At 36.1% G+C, this 19,193-nt stretch overlaps 1 protein-coding gene across 3 annotated transcripts in view; it reads left to right on the top strand.

Annotated features, from left to right (window-relative positions):
* The window catches only part of RNF180 (ring finger protein 180), a 213,657-nt gene that overhangs the window by 14,204 nt on the left and 180,260 nt on the right, over positions 1 to 19,193 (top strand). For all 3 annotated transcript variants that reach the window (XM_063623242.1, XM_055252596.2, XM_055252597.2), the window contains exon 2: positions 12,836 to 12,970. In XM_063623242.1, the coding sequence (XP_063479312.1) occupies positions 12,836 to 12,970 (135 nt within the window). The remainder of the gene's footprint in view (positions 1 to 12,835; positions 12,971 to 19,193) is intronic.

Here is a 19,193-nt window from a genome sequence, read left to right as displayed (position 1 = left end):
TTACATTAAGGACATGGTATTTCTTTATATCTACAAAAGGAATGTTCTTTCTCATTTTCTGGAGACATAAGGTCCTGAGCACTTACAGTATACAACCTTTAGGTGATTAATTATGCTAAACTTAATGGTTACAAATACATTATGGTTCTTGTAAACAAAAAAAAAAGTACATATTTTTAAGTGCCCAGGAGGTATGGATAGTTTTTAAAAAAAAAAAAAAAACAAAATTCGGAAATATTATTTGCCCTGAGATGGTTTGAACTGGCTAAATTATTTAAGCATTTTATTTTCTAAGTTGGTATGCTTTGCTCCTTTCGTAAATTTATCAATTTCACCTCACTTGAATTTTTATCTTAAGTTTTAAGAAAGATATTGATAATTGCTAAGGGAGCTCTAAACTCCTTGATCATTTCTGTTCTTGATTTTTCTTTCTTGTTCACTAACAGGATTTTTACCCTTTGAGAAATATTTGGTGGGTTTTTTTTTGTGCCATGACTTTATTCTATGCATGAAGTATAACAGAAAAGACACATAATAAACATGAGCATTCTAATAATGACAAAATTGGGAGGACTGGCTTGGGTTCTATAGGTACTGTTATGGACTGAATTGTGTCCCTCACCCCTGCCCCAAAATTCATATGTTAAAGCCTTAACTCCCAATGTGACTGTATTTGGACATGAGGTCATAAAGGGAAAATTAAGGTTAAATGAGGTCACAGGGCAAAACCCCAATCTAATAGGACTAGTGTAATTGTAAGAAGAGGAAGAGACATCTGAAGTGTACACAAACAGAGGAAAGGACATATAAGGACTCAGCAAGAAAGTGGCCATCTGCTGGCCAAGAAGAGAGGTCTTACCAGAAAGAAAACCTGCCAATACCTTGATCTTAGACTTTCAGCCTCCAGAACTATGAGACAATAAATTTCTTTGGTTTAAACCACCCAATCGGTGGTATTGTGTTATGGTAGCCCAAGCAGAATAGTGCATATTTTGGTACTGTGAATTGGTATTCTCCTGTAACAAACATATAAAAATTTAGAAACACTTTGGAATTAGGTAATATGTGGAGGCTGGAAGAGTTTTGATGCATCTGTTAGAAAAAGCCTAGATTAACTTGAAGGAATCATTGGTAGGAATGTGGATGTTAAAGGTGATTCTGGTGAAGTCTCAGACAGAAATGAGGACTGTGTTATGGGAAATTGGAAGAAGGTAGTCCTTGTTATAAAGTGCCAAAAAAAAAAAAAAAAAAAAGAGAAAAACCTTGGCTGAATTTTATTCTAGTGCTTTGTGGAAGGTAGAACTTGTGAGTGATGACCTTGAATATTTAGCAGAGGAGATTTGTAAGCAAAGCGTTGAAGAAGTGGCCCGGTTTCTCCTTACTGCTTACAGTCAACTCAAAATGAGAAAGATGAATTATACAAGGAATTTTAAGCTAAAGAGAACCAGAAATTAAGATTCTGAAAATTCTCAGCCTGTTTATATTGTATAATAAATACTGGAAAGCATGTTTTGGAGAGGACACTCACTGTATGGTTGGACAATCTTTCCATCCATAATACTATGATGGGATTATAGCAGCAGAGATACTGCCATTTTGGATTAAAGGAGACAAGACAGGACAAAATAAAGTAAGGCCTTCAGACTTCTGGGATTCTACAGAAAAGGACCATAGACCTATCTGACTATGAATATACCTTGTCCTTCAACAAAAGATAAGGACCTGAAGATGATACGGAGATGCCTCCACAGGCCCAGAGCACACAGACTCACAGGGCTAAGGCTGTTTCTTCCTCAGTTTGAGTATAGGGCCATCTCCTCAGTTTTAGCAGTTGAATATTTGTATACTTGTGTCCATAGTCTTAGGGGCAAGGCTGTCACCCAGAGCCAAGGGAGCAGGTCTACCATCTCAGTGGGCCAAGAAAGCAAAACCGCTGTTATGGTGGGCCTGTAGGTCAGAGCATTAAGCCAGAAAGAATTATTATTGTGCCTTTATATCTAATGGAATTTGTCTTGCTAGGTTATGGACTGGCTTGCGACCTGTCACCCCTTTCTTTGTTCTGATTTCTCCCTTTTACAATGGGAATGGCAACCCTATGCATGTGCCACCATTCTGTTTTAGAAGCATATACGTTGCATGCTTTCACAGTTTCACAGCTGGAGAGGAATTTTGCCTCGTGATTAGTCATACCTTGAGTCTCATCCATACCTGATTTAGATGATATTTAGATGAGACTTTGGATTTGGAGTTGATGCTAACATGAGTTAAGACTTTTGGGAGCTGTTGGGATGGAGTGAATGTTTTTTTGCCTGTGAAGAGGACACGAATTTGGGGGTCCAGAGGGAAGAATGTTACAGATTGAACTGTGTCCTCTCCCCTAAATCCATATGTTGAAGTCCTAACCCCCAATTTGGAGATAAGGTTTTTAAGGAGGTAATTAATGTTAAATGAGGTCAAAAGGGTGGGGCTGTAACCCAGTAGGACTCCTCTTCCTAAGAGGAGGAGACACCAGAAGTACACATGCACAGAGGAAAGGCCATGTGAGGACACAGTAAGAATGTGGCTGTCTGCAAGGCAAAATGAGAAGCCTCACCAGAAAACAACCCTACCAACATCTTATTTGAATTTCCAGCATTCAGAGCTGTGAAAAAATAATTTTCTGTTGTTTAAGCCCCCCAGCCTATGGTATTCTGTTATTGAAACCCAAGCAGACTAGTACATATATCATACTGACAAAAGTGTAACTTTTTTTACATTCAGAAAAGCAATGTTGATATTAAATTTCAAAAGAAGGGTGTAAAAACCCAAGAAAAAAGTAAACTTCTCCTTTTTTTGTTAATACCAGTAACTTTGAGTAGATGGTATTGTTATTAGATGTCAAAATAATTAGTCTCTTAAATTCATAGACTATTTTTAGAGCAGTCTGTTTATAGAAAAAATGAGCAGAAAGTTACAGAAAGTTCCCATTTATTTCTGTATGGAAAGTACAGAATGCTTCCTCTTACCCTGCAGTTTCTCCTATCATTAACCCTTTGTATTAATGTGGTACACTTGTTACAATTAATGAATATTAACTAAAATTAATAATTTACATTAGGATTCATTCTTGGAGTTGTATAGTTCTCTGGGTATTTACAAATGTATAACATCATGTGTCCACCATTACAATATCATACAGTATTGTTTCACTGCCCTAAAATTCTCCTACATTTCACCTATTCATCCTTTTCCTCCCCGCGGATACTTAGATGTTAATACAAGGTGATGAAACTGCTAGAAAGCACTAATTGGAAATTGTCTTTCTTTACTATTCTGATAGAAAATATAGACTATTTCACAAAGGTCAATGCATGAAATACAAACGTATTTTTTCTGTTGTCTAATGACTTTAAAGACTGATATGGCAGTGTTTAATTGGCTTATGTTTTGCTATTGAATTTTAGAAGATTATTATATATTTTTTATATTAGCACCTTATCATCTAAATGGTTTCCAGATATTTTTATCCCATTCCATACGTTGCCTTTTCACTCTGTTTGTTGTTTCCTTTGCTGTGCAGAACTTTTTGGTTTGATGTGGTTTTACTTGTCTATTTTTAGTTTTATTGCCTGTCCATTTTGTGTCAAATTCAAGAAATCCTTTCCAAGACTAATGCTAAAAAACTTTCTCTATTTTCTTCCAAGAGCTTTACAGGTTCAGATCTTATCGTTTAAGTGTTTAATTCATTTTGAGTTGATTTTTGCATATGGTATAAGATAGGTGTCCAATTTTATTTTTTCTGCATGTGGGTGTCCAGTTTTCTTAGCATCATTTGTTGAAGAAACTGTCCTTTTCCCCCACCGTGGTCTTGACACCCTTGTCAAAGATCACTTGATCATATATGCCTGATTTTGAGATAGCAAACAAACAAAACAATTAAAAATGGGTAATAGACTTGAATGGACATTTTTGCTAAGAAGACATACAAATGGCCACTAGATACATGAAAGGGTTCTTCATATCAGTAGTCATCAGGGAAAGGCAGTTCAGAATTACAAGGAAATATTCCCTCACACCTGTTAGGATATTATCAAATAAAAGGTAAGGGTTGGCCGGGATGTAGAGAAATTTTGTACACATTGGTGGGAATATCAAATGGTGTAGTCACTATTAAAAACAGTATGGAGTGGCCAGGCATGGTGGCTCACTCCTGTAATCCCAGCACTTTGGTAGGCTGAGGGTGGCGGATCGTGAGGTCAGGTGTTCAAAGCCAGCCTGACCAACACAGTGAAACCCTGTCTCTAGTACAAATACAAAAATTAGCCAGGCATGGTGGCGTGTGCCTGTAATCCCAGCTACTCAGGAGGCTGAGGCAGGAGAATCACTTGAACCCAGGTGGTGGAGGTTGCTGTGAGCTGAGATCGCACCACTGCACTCCAGCCTGGGTGACAGAGTGAGATTCCATTTAAAAAAACAAACAAAAACAGTATGGAGGTCTACAGAAAATTAGAACTACCACATGATCCAGCAATCCTATGTCTGATATATATACAGAATAATTGAAATAACAGTCTCAAAGAGATAATTGCATCCTCGTGTTCGTTTCAGCATTATTCAGAGTAGCCAAAATAAGGGGAGAAAAAACCAGGTGCCTATTGACAGATGAATGCCTGCAGAAAGTGTGGCATACATATATGTATGTATGTATGTATGTGTATATAAATATATATATATATATTTAATGAAACATTCAGCATTGAAAAAGAAGGAAATCCTACCATTTGTAACAACATGGATGCACCTAGAGAACTTATGCTAAGTGAAATAAGGCAGTCACAGAAGGGCAAATACACATATGAGGTTATCTAAGATAGTCAAACTCATAGATGCAGGGAATAGAATTGTGACTGTTGGGATGGGGAAAAGGAAATCGGTAACTGTTGCTTAATGGGTATACAGTTTTAGTTATGTAAGATGAATAAGTTCTACAGATCCGATGTGCAACATATTACCTATAGTTAACAGTACAGTATTATGCACTTTAAATAAGAGGATAGATTTCATTTTAAGTGTTCTTAACCAAAACCAAACCCTACAAAGGACAAGGAAATTTTTGGAAGTGATGGATATATCGAGTAACTTGATTGTGGTGATAGAATCTTGGGCATATACATATGTCAAAACTCATCAAAATGTATATATTGAATATATGCAATTTTTGTATACCAATTATATCTTAATAAAGCTTTTTTTAAAAAAAAAATTAACATCAGTCAATATAAAGGATAGCAATTCACAAAGTTATCTGTTTTGAGAGGTTCTCAGTGTTACATTAGATCTTTCTATCTTGGCCCATTCCCAATGTTTAGGATTTGGATTATGAAAATCTTCTTTAGCATTTAACCAGTTCTTTGGTAGGACAAGGGCTGGTACTGTTTATCCACATATAAATTTATCTGTTATATAAGACTTTTATAATGAAAGATCAGCCTGGGTTCATTTCCACACTTTCTTGTTCTCCAGTATTTCCTTGGTGATAGATAAATAATCCCCATATGGGCAATGGTGGGAAAACACATCTGGGATTTCTTGTCTCATTGCAAGGGCTTGACTTTTACCTATCCGAAAACCTTGACCTTTTAACCAGGGCCCAATAATGAGAGTTGTCACTGTAGGCAGTGCCCCATATTGGGCATCCTTTACCTACTGTTATCAAACAGAGGCAAGCATGAGGTTATATTGATGAGAGGAAAAGAGGGAAAGGAAGAGAGACACACTTGCAGGTTTGTTACATATGTATACATGTGCCATGTTGGTGTGCTGCACCCATTAACTCGTCATTTAACATTAGTTATATCTCCTAATGCTATCCCTCCCCCCTTCCCCCACCCCACAACAGGCCCCGGTGTGTGATGTTCCCCTTCCTGTGTCCATGCGTTCTCATTGTTCAGTTCCCACCTATGAGTGAGAACATGCGGTGTTTGGTTTTTTGTCCTTGCGATAGTTTGCTGAGAATGATGGTTTCCAGCTTCATCCATGTCCCTACAAAGGACATGAACTCATCATTTCTTATGGCTGCGTGGTATTCCATGGTGTATATGTGCCACATTTTCTTAATCCAGTCTATCATTGTTGGACATTTGGGCTGGTTCCGAGTCTTTGCTATTGTGAATAGTGCTGCAGTAAACATACATGTGCATGTGTCTTTATAGCAGCATGATTTATAATGCTTTGGGTATATACCCAGTAATGGGATGGCTGTGTCAAATTGTATTTCTAGTTCTAGATCCCTGAGGAATCACCACACAGACTTCCACAATGGTTGAACTAGTTTACAGTCCCACCAACAGTGTAAAAGTGTTCCTATTTCTCCACATCCTCTCCAGCACCTGTTGTTTCCTGACTTTTTAATGATGGCCATTCTTTTTTTTTTTTTTTTTTTTTTTTTTTTTTGAGACAGAGTCTCACTCTGTCGCCCAGGCTGGAGTGCAGTGGCTCAATCTCGGCTCACTGCAAGCTCCGCCTCCTGGGTTCACGCCATTCTCCTGCCTCAGCCTCTCCGAGTAGCTGGGACTACAGGCGCCCGCCACCACGCCTGGCTAATTTTTTGTATTTTTAGTAGAGACAGGGTTTCACTGTGGTCTCGATCTCCTGACCTCGTGATCCGCCCGCCTCGGCCTCCCAAAGTGCTGGGATTACAAGCGTGAGCCACCGCGCCCGGCCAATGATGGCCATTCTAACTGGTGTGAGATGGTATCTCATTGTGGTTTTGATTTGCATTTCTCTGATGGCCAGTGATGATGAGCATTTTTTCATGTGTTATTTGGCTGCATAAATGTCTTCTTTTGAGAAGTGTCTGTTCATATCCTTTGCCCACTTTTTGATGGGGTTGTTTTTTTCTTGTTTACAAGTTACAAGTTTTAAAAGAAATTTTCATATTGAAATATACATATAGAAAAGTGAACAGATCACAAGTATACAGCAAATGAATTTTCATAAACTGAACGTGTATATATGTATGTAAAATACCAGTACCCAGAGTAGGAAATAATAGTATGTTAGAAATTAGTGTATTTCTAGTACCACAGAAGCTTATCAGGTATTATGTTAGCTTATTTATAAATTTAACATTGTATCCCAGGAGATTTTTTTTTTGAGTAGTGTGGTTTCTCCTTCAAATAAAGAAAACTATATAGGAAAATATTTTCCATGATCTTATCCTCACCAGTTATCCTAGTGACAAATGTACATATTGGGGGTAGAGTGTCTTCTAGCTGATTAGTAATACTGTAAGTATTTCATGTAAGTCCAAAAGTTGAATTTAAACATTTTTAAACCAAGCATATTTACTAATATAGGAAAGTTTTATATACCAAGTGTATGAAAGTGATGTAGTTAAAATCATTGTAGTAAGCAAATAGTTATTAACCACCTCCTATGTAGTTAGGAAATAAAGAAATACCATATCAAAGGGGTATGTTGTGTGTGTGTGTAATATAAGTTTTGTTTATTCATACATGTGTTCTCCCCAGTTCCTCAGCATCAGGGAACAAACTTGCTAACTGTTGTTATTTATGTGCAGTAAGTCCTTACTTAATGTCATCGATAAGTTCTTGGAAACTGCATCTTTAATCAGAATTTAGTATTATGAAACCAATTTTACCATTGGCTAATTGATATAAATAAGAGTTAATTGCCTATGGCATATTTCTGGCCACAAAAACATCAAACTTTTAAGTAAAGACCAAAACACTTCTAATATTAAACATTAAAGTAAATGTGAGCTATACAGACATTTAAGAAATCAAGACATTTGAGAAAATAAGATCAATATTCACCCAGTTATTCTAGTTTAGGGTTGCAGGTGACAGAAACCTAATCTGTCAGCTCAGGGTACAAGGTGGGAACCAGCCCTGGACAGGGCACCATTCCATCACAGGGTACACTCCCACCATCTCAGATTGGCACCATTAAGACATGCCAATTAATCTAACATGTACATCTTTAGGACATGGGAGGAAACTGCAGTGCCCACAGAAAACCTGCAGAAATATGGGGAGAGCATGCAAACTCCACACAGACAGTGACTCTGGTCAGGAATTATTTTTCTCATCAATGTTACAATGGAAATTGACTTTCTTTTCCTTATCAATTTTATAACTGATATTGAGTAAAACAATGTTATTCAAGGGCCTGCTGTATTTCTAACAAGATGGAAACACCTGTAACCTAAAAACCAAAAATGATGTCATGTATTAACAGGCACTTAGTTTTTTTTTTTTTTTTTCCACTGTTAACGCTTTCAGATGCTATAACTCTTATTTACTAGCATTAGCTAGGAGTCCTGCTACAAATTTGAATAATAGGGCAAATAGCATTATTGTGTTCTCCCTGATTTTAATGGAATGATTTTAAAGTTTCACCATCAAGTATTGTATAATTGCTAATGTTTTCGATAAACTCCCTTTCTCTCAGGTTAAGGAAGTTTCCTTCTATTGCTAGGGTGGTGTTTTTTGGTTTTGTTTTTCATTTCTGACTACATGTTGAATTTCACCAAGAGTTTTATTTTTTGCAGCTTTTAAGATGAGCATGTTTTTTCTTTTAATCTGTTATTTCAGTATATTCAATAGTTTTTCACCCAATTTTGTCCATTCTTGAATTCCTGAAAGTAATCTTACTTGGTCAAAATGTATTATTATTTTAATTCATTGATGGATTCTGTTGGCTAATATTTTATTTAGAATTTTAGCATCTATGTTTATAAATAGTTTGGCTTATATTTTTTTCATATTCTCCTTGTCTAGTTTTATATTTCCTTGTCTAGTTAATATATCAAAGTCATACTACTCTTATAGAATTATTTGGAGGAGCTATTTTTTCTTTTCTGTTTTCTGGACTACAGTTTATAGGTTATAAAGATTATTTCTTAAAAGATTGGTAAAATTTGGCAGTTACAACATTTATGCTTATATTCCCCTTCCAACTTGCTTTGGAGAAGATATCTGAATTCTGTTTCAATTTTAAAAATTGTTTTATTCATATTTTCTAACTTTAGTTTAATTTTAATTTATAATTTTGTTCACCTCATTTCAAGTTTAAATTTATGAATAACAAATAAAAAGGTCAGCAAAGACTAGAGACCCAGGAACGTAGAATTATTACTGTGTCAAATGCTGGTATTTCACCATAAAGTGTAGCAAATAGCAAAGGATAGACCAAGAAATGCAACTTCGTTATGGAGGTTATAATTCCAGTGCTTGGTATTATAAAAAATTTCAACCTAATCTGTTATAAATATGTTTCTCCATAGGGACTCATCTTTCGTTCCTAAGTATTTTAAAGAATGTTATTGAGAAGTAAGATTTTCAAAAACAACATTTTTGAGATAGCTGTTTTGTATAAAGTAGCATTTTTCAAAATGTGGTTCATGCCCCTGGTGTCTGTGAGACCTTTTCAAAGAATCCGGTCAAAACTGTTTTCTTGGTAATATTAAGATGTTTGCCTTTTTCACTGTGTTGACATTTGCACAAATAATACAAAAGCAATAGTGGGTAAAACTGTGGGTCCCTTAGCAAAATCAAGGCAATAGTGACAATCTATACTAAGAGTCCTTTTATTCTTTACCACCATACAGATGCAGAAAACCTGTTTATCGAAGCAGTAAATAATATTTCATTAAATCTTTACTTTTAAGTACATCTTTTTAAAAATACTCTTTGTGGGAAAAAAATGAGAAGAACCCATAGAGCACTTGTGCAGTCTACTGATGGCTGATGATGGTCTTGAGGAAAAACCCATGTTCAGTTGTTTTAGTTGAGAGTTGAAGTCGGTACCTTTTCGTGGCACATTATTTTTTTACTTGAATGATTGGCAAACTGTATATTCAGACATGGATATTTGGCAGTATTATAAGTGATAAATTTGAACTTTATACAAAGATTTATATCCTAGAAACATTGAATTAGAATCTTTTAGATTGTGGCCCACTGACTTCCATTTAAGTAAATTCAGGGTGTTCCTTATACTATATATTTGAGGAGGTGACATTGAACCGAGATCTAAATGATGAGAAAGGAGCCAACCATGCAGAGACCCAGGAGTGGTGAGGAGGTCTAGACAAAGGTTATCCGGTAGAAATACAACGCAAGCCTTATCTATAAAGCCACATAAACAAGTACAAAGAAACAGGTTAAATTAATTTTATAATACATTTTCCTTAACTTGGTATATTAAAAGTATTATTTCAACATGTACTTAAAAATATTGAGATATTTTACATTCTTTTTTTCTGCTAAGTCTTCAAAATCTGGACATCTCAATTTAGATAACTCACATTTCAAGCACTCAATAAACATGCCTGGCTAGTAGCTACTATATAGAATAGCTCAGATCTATGAAGAGTGAAGAGCCAGTACAAAGGCCCTGAAGGAGATTCAAAGAGAGATGTGCACTGGCTTTTGGAAATTGAAAATACTGGTTTAGAGCTTTGGAACAAGACCAAAACTAGATCTATAGATGTAAAATCATTGATACAGAAGCATTGTCACATAGAGTGAGTATAGTTTTCAGTGTTTAAATGAAGACTTATAAGAATCTCCTACAGGGTTTTTTTCCTACTACATAGTTGTAGCCCAAGAAGGCATGGCAAAATTTCAGGGAGAAGAGGGCAGGTATCTCAGGGTTGGAGGGCACAGGCAGATGTGGAGTTTCTCCATACTTGAGTCTGGTATGAATCCTCCCTGCAGTCCCTATCTGGTTAAAAGGGAGATGAAGACAAAAGAGGCTAAGAAGGGTAAGAGAGGAAAGAAGAATACTAAAGGTAAGTGTGTTAGTGCTTCAACAATGAAGAAAGGGGGGGGGCAGAACATTTGCAAATTAAACAATTTTTTTTTTTTGAGACGGAGTTTCCCTCTTGTTGCCCAGGCTGGAGTGCAGTGGCATGATCTTGGCCCACTGCAACCTCTGTCTCCCGGGTTCAAGCAATTCTCCTGCCTCAGCCTCCCGAGTAGCTGGGACTATAGGCATGTGCCACCACACACGGCCAAAGTTTTGTATTTTTAGTAGAGACGGAGTTTCACCATGTTGGCCAGGCTAGTTTCGAACTCCTGACCTCAGATGATCCACCCGCCTCGGCCTCCCAAAGTGCTGGGGTTATGGGCGTGAGCCACCACGCCCGGCCAAATTAAACGATTCTTGGTGGTCATTGAGGTCATAGTTAAAATGGAGTGGTCAACTGGGCTAAGATGCATTCTGAAGATGGGTCAGTAGAGACAGAACTGCAGCCTGTCTACTCGAAGGTCTGAACTAGAGGGGCTTGTTGTGCCCTCTCAGCCAGAGTTCTTTAAGTCCTACCTTTAAAATTGGTTACTGTCTGTCCATGTTCCCTCTCTTATAGTTGCATTTTACTTAATTGTTAATTGTACGCATGTCTCCGTGTTCACCCTGACCATACTATAGATTCCCTCGGGTAATTTTTTTTAAATGTCCATTTCTACCTCCATCCCCATCTCAAGAATCAGTAAAAATTTCTAGGAGTGGGTCCTAGGCATCACTGTGCTTTTAAAGCTTACCAAGCGATTCTATGTGCTACAGTTGAAAAACTGTTGATCTGTAGCATAGTGAGTACCTCTGAGACAGAAAGTTTTACTCATTTTCATGTTCCCAGAGTTTGACTCTTTGTGTGGCAAATAGGTAGCTTTCAATAAGTGTTGGATGAATGAGAAATGAATGAACAAATGAGGAAATGTGGCCAGGGAACTAGGCAGGCCCATGTGGGTAGCCCAATAAATTAATATTGCCTTTCTTTGTAATGGATAATTACCAGACAAATTATTTAACACCCTGTACCTATTTTGGAATTGTTATATATTAATATGAAACTATTATCCCAAATTGGCTTAAATCAAAGTATTGACATAAAATCTCAGGTGCAAAAATAGATTACAAATTTGGTGGGGCTGTTCTCTGAGTCTTGCTTGATTATATACAAGATGTTGTATATAGTTAACTGTTCCAATAAGTACAATATAATGGAGACTTTGTTGCTTTCAGGATAAAGGATTTTTGCTGTCAATTTAAGGTAGGCACTTCCAATTTTCACAGAATTAACAACTCAGTAAATCCTATTTTTAAAATTTAATGGTATGACTATTTAAAACATCCTACTTGTAAGAATATTTAGTCCTTTGTCATGACTCTTTGAAACCACTGTAGGCCAGATGCAGTGGTTCACACCTGTAATCTCAGGACTTTAGGAGGCTGAGGCAGGGGGATTGCTTGGAAAGCCAGGAATTTGATACTAGCCTGTGCTACCAAGCAAGACCCTGTCTCTACAGAAAGTAAAAAAAAAAAAAAAATTAGTCAAGCGTGGTGGTGCACTCCTGTGTAGTCCCTGGTACTCAGGAGACTGAGGCAAGAAAATTGCTTGAGCCCAGGAGTTGGAGGCTATAGTGAGCTATGATTGTGCCACGGTACCCCAGCCTGGGTGACGTGAGACCCTGTCTAAAAACAAACAAACAAAAAAACTACTGCAGTAACTTACTGAATTGACTCTACAGATTGTGTTTACCACTTTTAGTGAGAGACAAATGAAAAGCAGTAGATATAAAACTTTGTGCACAAAGAAAATAAGCTGGTAGTTATTAACATAATGTATCATCATAATTAATTGGAATTTTCAATCTCAGATGTAATGTATAGAGTGCCCCAAATCTAAAACCTGATAACTAGTAGGTACGTTAATAAATGATAGTTCCCTGCTTTACTCTCCACTTGTAGCTAATGCTGTGCTAAGGATCTAGAAAGTCCAGTTTATCTGACAGTTTAACATTCTAAAAATGCATTAATGTTTCCACAGATGAAAAGAAGCAAAGAATTGATAACTAAAAATTATAGTCAAGAGGAAACAAGTATTCTTCGTTGTTGGAAATGTAGAAAATGTATAGCAAGCTCTGGTTGTTTTATGGAGTATCTTGAGAACCAAGTGATTAAGGTGAGTATTGGTAACTCCAGTCTTCAGTTGCCTGGTAGAGGAGTGCTGTGGGCCTATCTACACACATGCACACTTATTCTTCACTACCTTATTAAGAGTAGTTATAGTTCTTTGTCATGACTCTTTGACTCTTACCTTATTTTGCCTGACCCACTGAAAACATTTTAAAGTGGTATTCAAAAAGCATCCCCCTTCCACAGTTAAAATTAATTTTGCCTTTAATTACTAATGTTAATATGACCTTAATGTTTAAAGTGCAATGTTATAGGCATAAGCTGAAGATAATAGTCAATGTATTTTATTCCCACTATGAGTGAGCCTCAGTAATCACTGCACAATTAAATTCAGAATCCTAGTAAGAATTGGAAACTTGTTATATAGTTGTTTTTTTTTTTTTTTTTTTTTTTTGTATTCGCTATGGGCCTAGAAGAGAAAAGTTCATGTATGATATAAAAGTAACCCATAGGAAAACCTAAATAATATTCAAGTGTGTGTTGGTCATCCTGATAAAAATGAGTGTTTTTAAACAACAAAAATAAAAATTCCTTAACTTCTCTAAGAGCAGTATCAAAGAGTCATGAACTAGAAAGTAATTAATGGAGTTTGGAGGGAATTCTAAATTTAACAGACAGAGTGACTGTAATCACCTGTCATTGTTTTCTTCTGCTTCTTTGGGAGACATACTCAGCTTTTTGGTTTTTGTTTGTTTCGTTGTTTTACCTCAGTTATATTTGATCATGATGGTTTCCCTTCCACTTTAACAAATTAGCTAGTCTAAACTGATAATAATAGATAACTTTGATTAGATACCTACTACATGCCAAATACTTATTTTTGAGGTGGATTCTTGCTCTGTCGCCCAGGCTGGAGTGCAATGGCGCGATCTTGGCTCACTGCAACTGCCACCTCTCGGGTTCAAGTGATTCTCCTGCCTCAGCCTCCCGAGTAGCTGGGATTACAGGCGCCTGCCACCATGCCTGGCTAATTTTTGTATTTTTTAGTAGAGTTGGGGTTTCACCATATTGATCAGGCTGGTCTCGAACCAAATACTTTTTAATGACTTGAAATAACATTTTAATTGGGAAAAAATCCAAAACTTTTTATGCTAAGAGTATTTTGGTGGATATAACTTATATGTAATACAAAAATTAAATGTACAACTTGATTAGTTTTATCAGCCCTGCCATGAATCAGATCAAGATATGCATTTGCATCACCCCAGGAATTTTTGTCTTCCCCTTCTGCAGGCAGTAGTCTCCCTCTCACTGATGTCTTTCACCATTGCTTGTTCTTTACATTCCTTCAAATGGAATAATACAGCATGCACTCTTTTGTGCATGACTTATTTTTGTCAGCATAGTGTTTTAGAGATTTATGTTTTGCATGTGTCAGTAGTGTGTTCCTTTTTTCTCCTGAGCTGTGTGCCGTTTATGAATATACCACAGTTTATCAATTTTTTTCTGTTGAAGGACATTGGCATTCATTCCAGTTTTAAGTTATGAATAAAACTACTATCAAAATTTTTATAAATTTTGGGTCATGTTTTCTTATTTCTTTTTAATATATGTGTAGGAATGGATTTTTCGGGTCATGGGGGTAGGTATAGTTTAATTTCTTAAGAAATTGTTAGTAGTTTTTCAAAGTTTATGTTCACTTTCGGTAGCAACATATGAGAATTCCAGTTACATCTTTGCCAATACTTAGTATTTTCCGTCTTTATAATTTTAGCCATTCTGATAGACGTATAGTGGTATATCATTATAGCTTTAGTCTTTATTTCCTTGGTGACTAATGATGTAGAGTACTTTTTTATGTACTTGCTGCTTAGGAACTGTTTTAAATGCTTTTTAAATATTATTCATTCCTTACAGTAACTCTTTGAGGAAGATAACCTATCATCTTCATTTGCTAGATAAGGAAACTGAGGCACAGAAGATTAGGTAATTTGCCCAGGTTCACACTGCTACTAAGAAGTGCAGCTGCAATTGGACTGGGCAGTGAGGCTCCAGAGCCAGTGCTCATAACCTCCACACTCTCTTTGCTACCTTTGCTCTTCCTTCAGGATATCATATGATGTCACTTCTTCTCACTAGAGTGGCTGATCCTTTTATTTACCTGGAGAACTCCCACTTATTCATTCATTAAAACATATTTAATGAGCAAGAACAGTTCAAGCACTGCTGTAGGATGTATTGGGATGGATAGTGGAAGAGTAATACAGAGTTGAAAAAATATACTCTGGTCCTTAGGATCTCTAAAGTCTTGTTGAAAATAGGCCAACCAGTGTAGCCTGATTTGAGGAGTACTCTAACAGAGGAATGCAAACAAAATTCTGCCTGGGCTGGTCACAGGAGACTTCGCAGGAAAGATAATATGTGAACATATATATGTTTGCTTCTTACAGATTTTAAAGTATAATTTGTAGACCATAAAATTCACCCATTGTTAGATAACAACTTAATGATTTTTAGTTGTGTAATCACTGCTACATTGCAATTTTGGGCTATTTTCATTACCCCATAAAGTTTCCTCAGGCCTATTTGTCCTGCTTCCATCCCCAGGCAACATACCAATCTTATTTCTGTCTCTATAGATTTATATGTAAAATAAAATGTATAAACATAATAAAAGATGTAAACCATTGAAAATACCTTATAAAATAAAAATATATTCATTTATATACAATTGCATCTGTAATTAAAAATATGTAAAAATTATATACTAAATATATATAAAATACACACAAATTATTTTAAAATGAGGGGATAATTCAATATCATGGTTAAGTCTTAGCAGAAGGAGTAGTATGAAGCAGTGACTCTGAGGGGGGCTTCTAAAGTAATGTTAATGTTAAATTTCTTAAGCTTGGTAGTGGGCATATTGGTATTTTCTTTAAATTCCCTTTATAAAACATATTTTATATTTTATAAATCTGTATACATTACCAAAATATTGAAAATGAACATGAAAGGGTCCTTTAAAGGAAACCACAAAACAAATTAGTAGAACCCCAAAGTAATTTTATCAGTACTGTGCTGAAAGGTTGCTAAATTTGTCACCTATTAAAGTAACTATACAGTTAAAAATAAGCTATATATATAATAAGTGTTTTGTTTCTGAACTTTCTGTAAATGAATTTACACTGTGATGATTCTGGAAATTGTTGTTTTTACTCAGTATCACCATGTTGAGTGTAGATTTAGTTCATTTTCACTTCTGGATAGTATTCCAGAATATACTCTGGTCCTTAGGATCTCTAAAGTCATGTTGAAATTCTTGTTGAAAGATCTCTAAAGTCTTTGTTGATAATCATTTGGGTTACATCTATTTGTCTTGCTCTTATAATCAGTGCTACTGTGAGCTTTCTTATGCATATCTTTGCTCACATTGGCATTAGTATTACTAGAAATGGAGTTCCAGCATCATAGGGTATGTGCATGTTCAACTTTACTGGGCAATGCTGTTTTCAAATGACAGTCTCACCAGCAATAGTTCAGCATTGCTGTGATTTCACATCTTCACCAACATTTAACATCTCATTCTCGAGGTCAAGTGTGTTTTCTGCAAAATGTCTTTTTTTCTTGCCTATTTTTCTATTAGGATGTTTTGTTTTTGATATTTGGAGATTCTGTGTTCTAAATACTAATCTTTTTTTGGTTATTGTATTGCAACTATTTTTTTCACAGTTTATGTAACTTATATTTCATTCTTGTGGTGTCTTTGTTGAAAAGAAATTCATAATCTGATGAATGTATTAGTTCTGTCCTTTATGTGTTGTACTGTTTAAGAAAATCTATATTGTGAGGGGAAATGTTTTTTCCTCTCCTACTGAATACCAAAGTTAGGCAAGTTTCCTTGTGTGCCCTCCGAGAAACAGGTTTCTCATTTACCCTTATACTGAGGTTATAACCAGCTTTATGTAGGGAGTTTCTCCTTAGGTTCTTTCCATCCTGAGGGCACCCTGGGCTTTATCTCCTGTCTTCCACATGCAGACATGAAATGGCTCTCAGAACAACATAGAGAATAAGGAAACTGGGGAAACAACATCAATAGCTGTTGACTCCAGGACCAATTGCCTTCTTTAGCCCTGACCATTGCCAGGAAATGGAAGTATCACACTCTTTGTCTCAGCCCTCCCAAAGCTAGGAACTAGACACTAGAATTACTGTGATGTTTGCTGCAGAATAATCATGTACCTCCAAAACCAAATTTGCCACAAGAAACAGTACAAATGCACCCATCAGTTCTGCTTTTGTAATGTTGAGCGGGTGTATCAGGTTTGTCAAAGTTAGGTTGGTGTGGAATTTGAATTGTAAGGGAAACTGGGATATTTGAGCTTTAGTTATCTAGCCACTGGCATGCAGTAAGACATGAGAAAGAGAATTTAGAATGAAGTTTTCAGACAATCTACAACGCCCACAAGGAGAAAGGGGGACTTCGACCTTGCATTCAGGCCTGAGATAGATGAAATGTGAGCAAAAACCAAAAACAAAATAACAACAACAAAGACCCTAAAGATGTAGAAATAAAATAACAGAAATGGTCTCCATTTGTGCAATCTGTGTTAGGGAGTGGCGTCCTTAGTTTTAGTTAGTTTTGTCATGGTTTTGGACATGTGAAGTTTATGTGGCCTCTAGAATATTCAAATATTTTAGGAAGCTGCTCAGTTCTATGGATATGGGATTCAGAAGAGAGATCTGAACTAAAACTGTGGATCATCAGCATGTAAGTTTTAGGTGAAGCTGTGAGAGTAGATGAGATTACCATGCAGTGTATGAATGGAGTGAGAGATAAGTAGTTCCTATCATATAGGAACATTTATAGGATAGACAGAAAAAGAGAAGCTCTCACAAAGGAGAAAAAAAAGAGTGAAAAAAATAGAACCAAAAAAAGGAGAGAGCAGTAGTTCCTATCATACAGGAACATTTATAGGATAGACAGAAAAAGAGAAGCTTCACAAAGGAGAAAAAAAAAGAGTGGAAAAATAGAACCGAAAATTAGGATACAATATTATGGAAGTCAAGGGACAAACATTTTCTAGGAAAAAAAAGTGTTGATTATTCGTGTTAAATGTTAAATGAGATCTAGAAGATCAGACATTTCCTTCAGTGTGCAGATTGTATACTGCACAATTCTAGAGGGAGCTAGTTTGTGAAAGGTTTGCCCTGGATTTGTGCAGAGTTAGCACACAAACTATATATCCATATGTAAAGACCCTAAATAAGTTAAAAGTGTCCATTGGTTTTAAAAGAAATCATTGGTCAACATTCATTGTAGTTACGAGACTTCTAGGGGCAGTTACCAAATTCTACTAGGTTCAGGTAATTGGGAGCTGAGGGAGTCAAACACTTACAATAAAACACTTTAATTATTAGGTTATGACTTCTTCCATCACCAGGCTATGAAGTATTTCATCTGTATAACACCATTGCCAATGCAGTGGCTGACATGAATAGGACTGATGAATGTTGAATTGATTATTAGAGTATATACCTCCTCCCTCATGTTTTTTGGTTAGATAATTTGCTTGTTTTCTCTCTGGCTTTATTATTCTGGTAGTATTTTTCCTTCAATGGCTGTAATATTGAAATAAATATTTTTATTGCTTATTACATTTTTAATACTTTGTGTTCCCTTTTCTTAGTGACAATATATATTTGTTCCATACTAGTCTTAGCACATGCTATGCTATGGACTGAATTGTATGCCCTCCAAGTGCATATTTTAAAGGTGCAGTGTGACTATATCTGGAGATGGAGTCTTTAGGAGTTAATGAAGGTTAAATGAGAGCATAAAGATGGGGCCTTAATCCAATAGGACTGTGGCTCTGTAAAAGGAAGAAAAGAGAAAGAGATCCTGTGAGGACACGGTGAGTAAGCAGCCACCTGCAGGCTGGAAAGAGAGCCCTTGCCAGAGCCAGAACATGCAGGCACCCTGATCTCAAACCTTCAGCCTCTAGAACTGAGAGAAAATAAGTTGCTATTGTTTAAGTCATTCAGTCTCTGGCATTTCGTGATGGCATCCCAACCAGACTAAGACCACACAGGTCCTGTAATAGGAACTGGAAATTCAAAGATGAGCAGAAGAGAAATGGTATGTCCTTGTGAAGTTTTCAGGATTTATCATTTCATCTTCTATTAATATTATAACAATTATAAATGTATTCTAATTATATTATAACCATATTAAAAGTTTGATATTTATAACTTAATAGTAAAATGAT

This window comes from Symphalangus syndactylus, chromosome 18 (genome assembly GCF_028878055.3).
Source record: "Symphalangus syndactylus isolate Jambi chromosome 18, NHGRI_mSymSyn1-v2.1_pri, whole genome shotgun sequence".
Classification (NCBI taxonomy): domain Eukaryota; kingdom Metazoa; phylum Chordata; class Mammalia; order Primates; family Hylobatidae; genus Symphalangus; species Symphalangus syndactylus.
The sequence above is the reverse complement of the archived record's forward strand: the minus strand, read 5'-3'. Positions and strand labels throughout refer to the sequence as shown.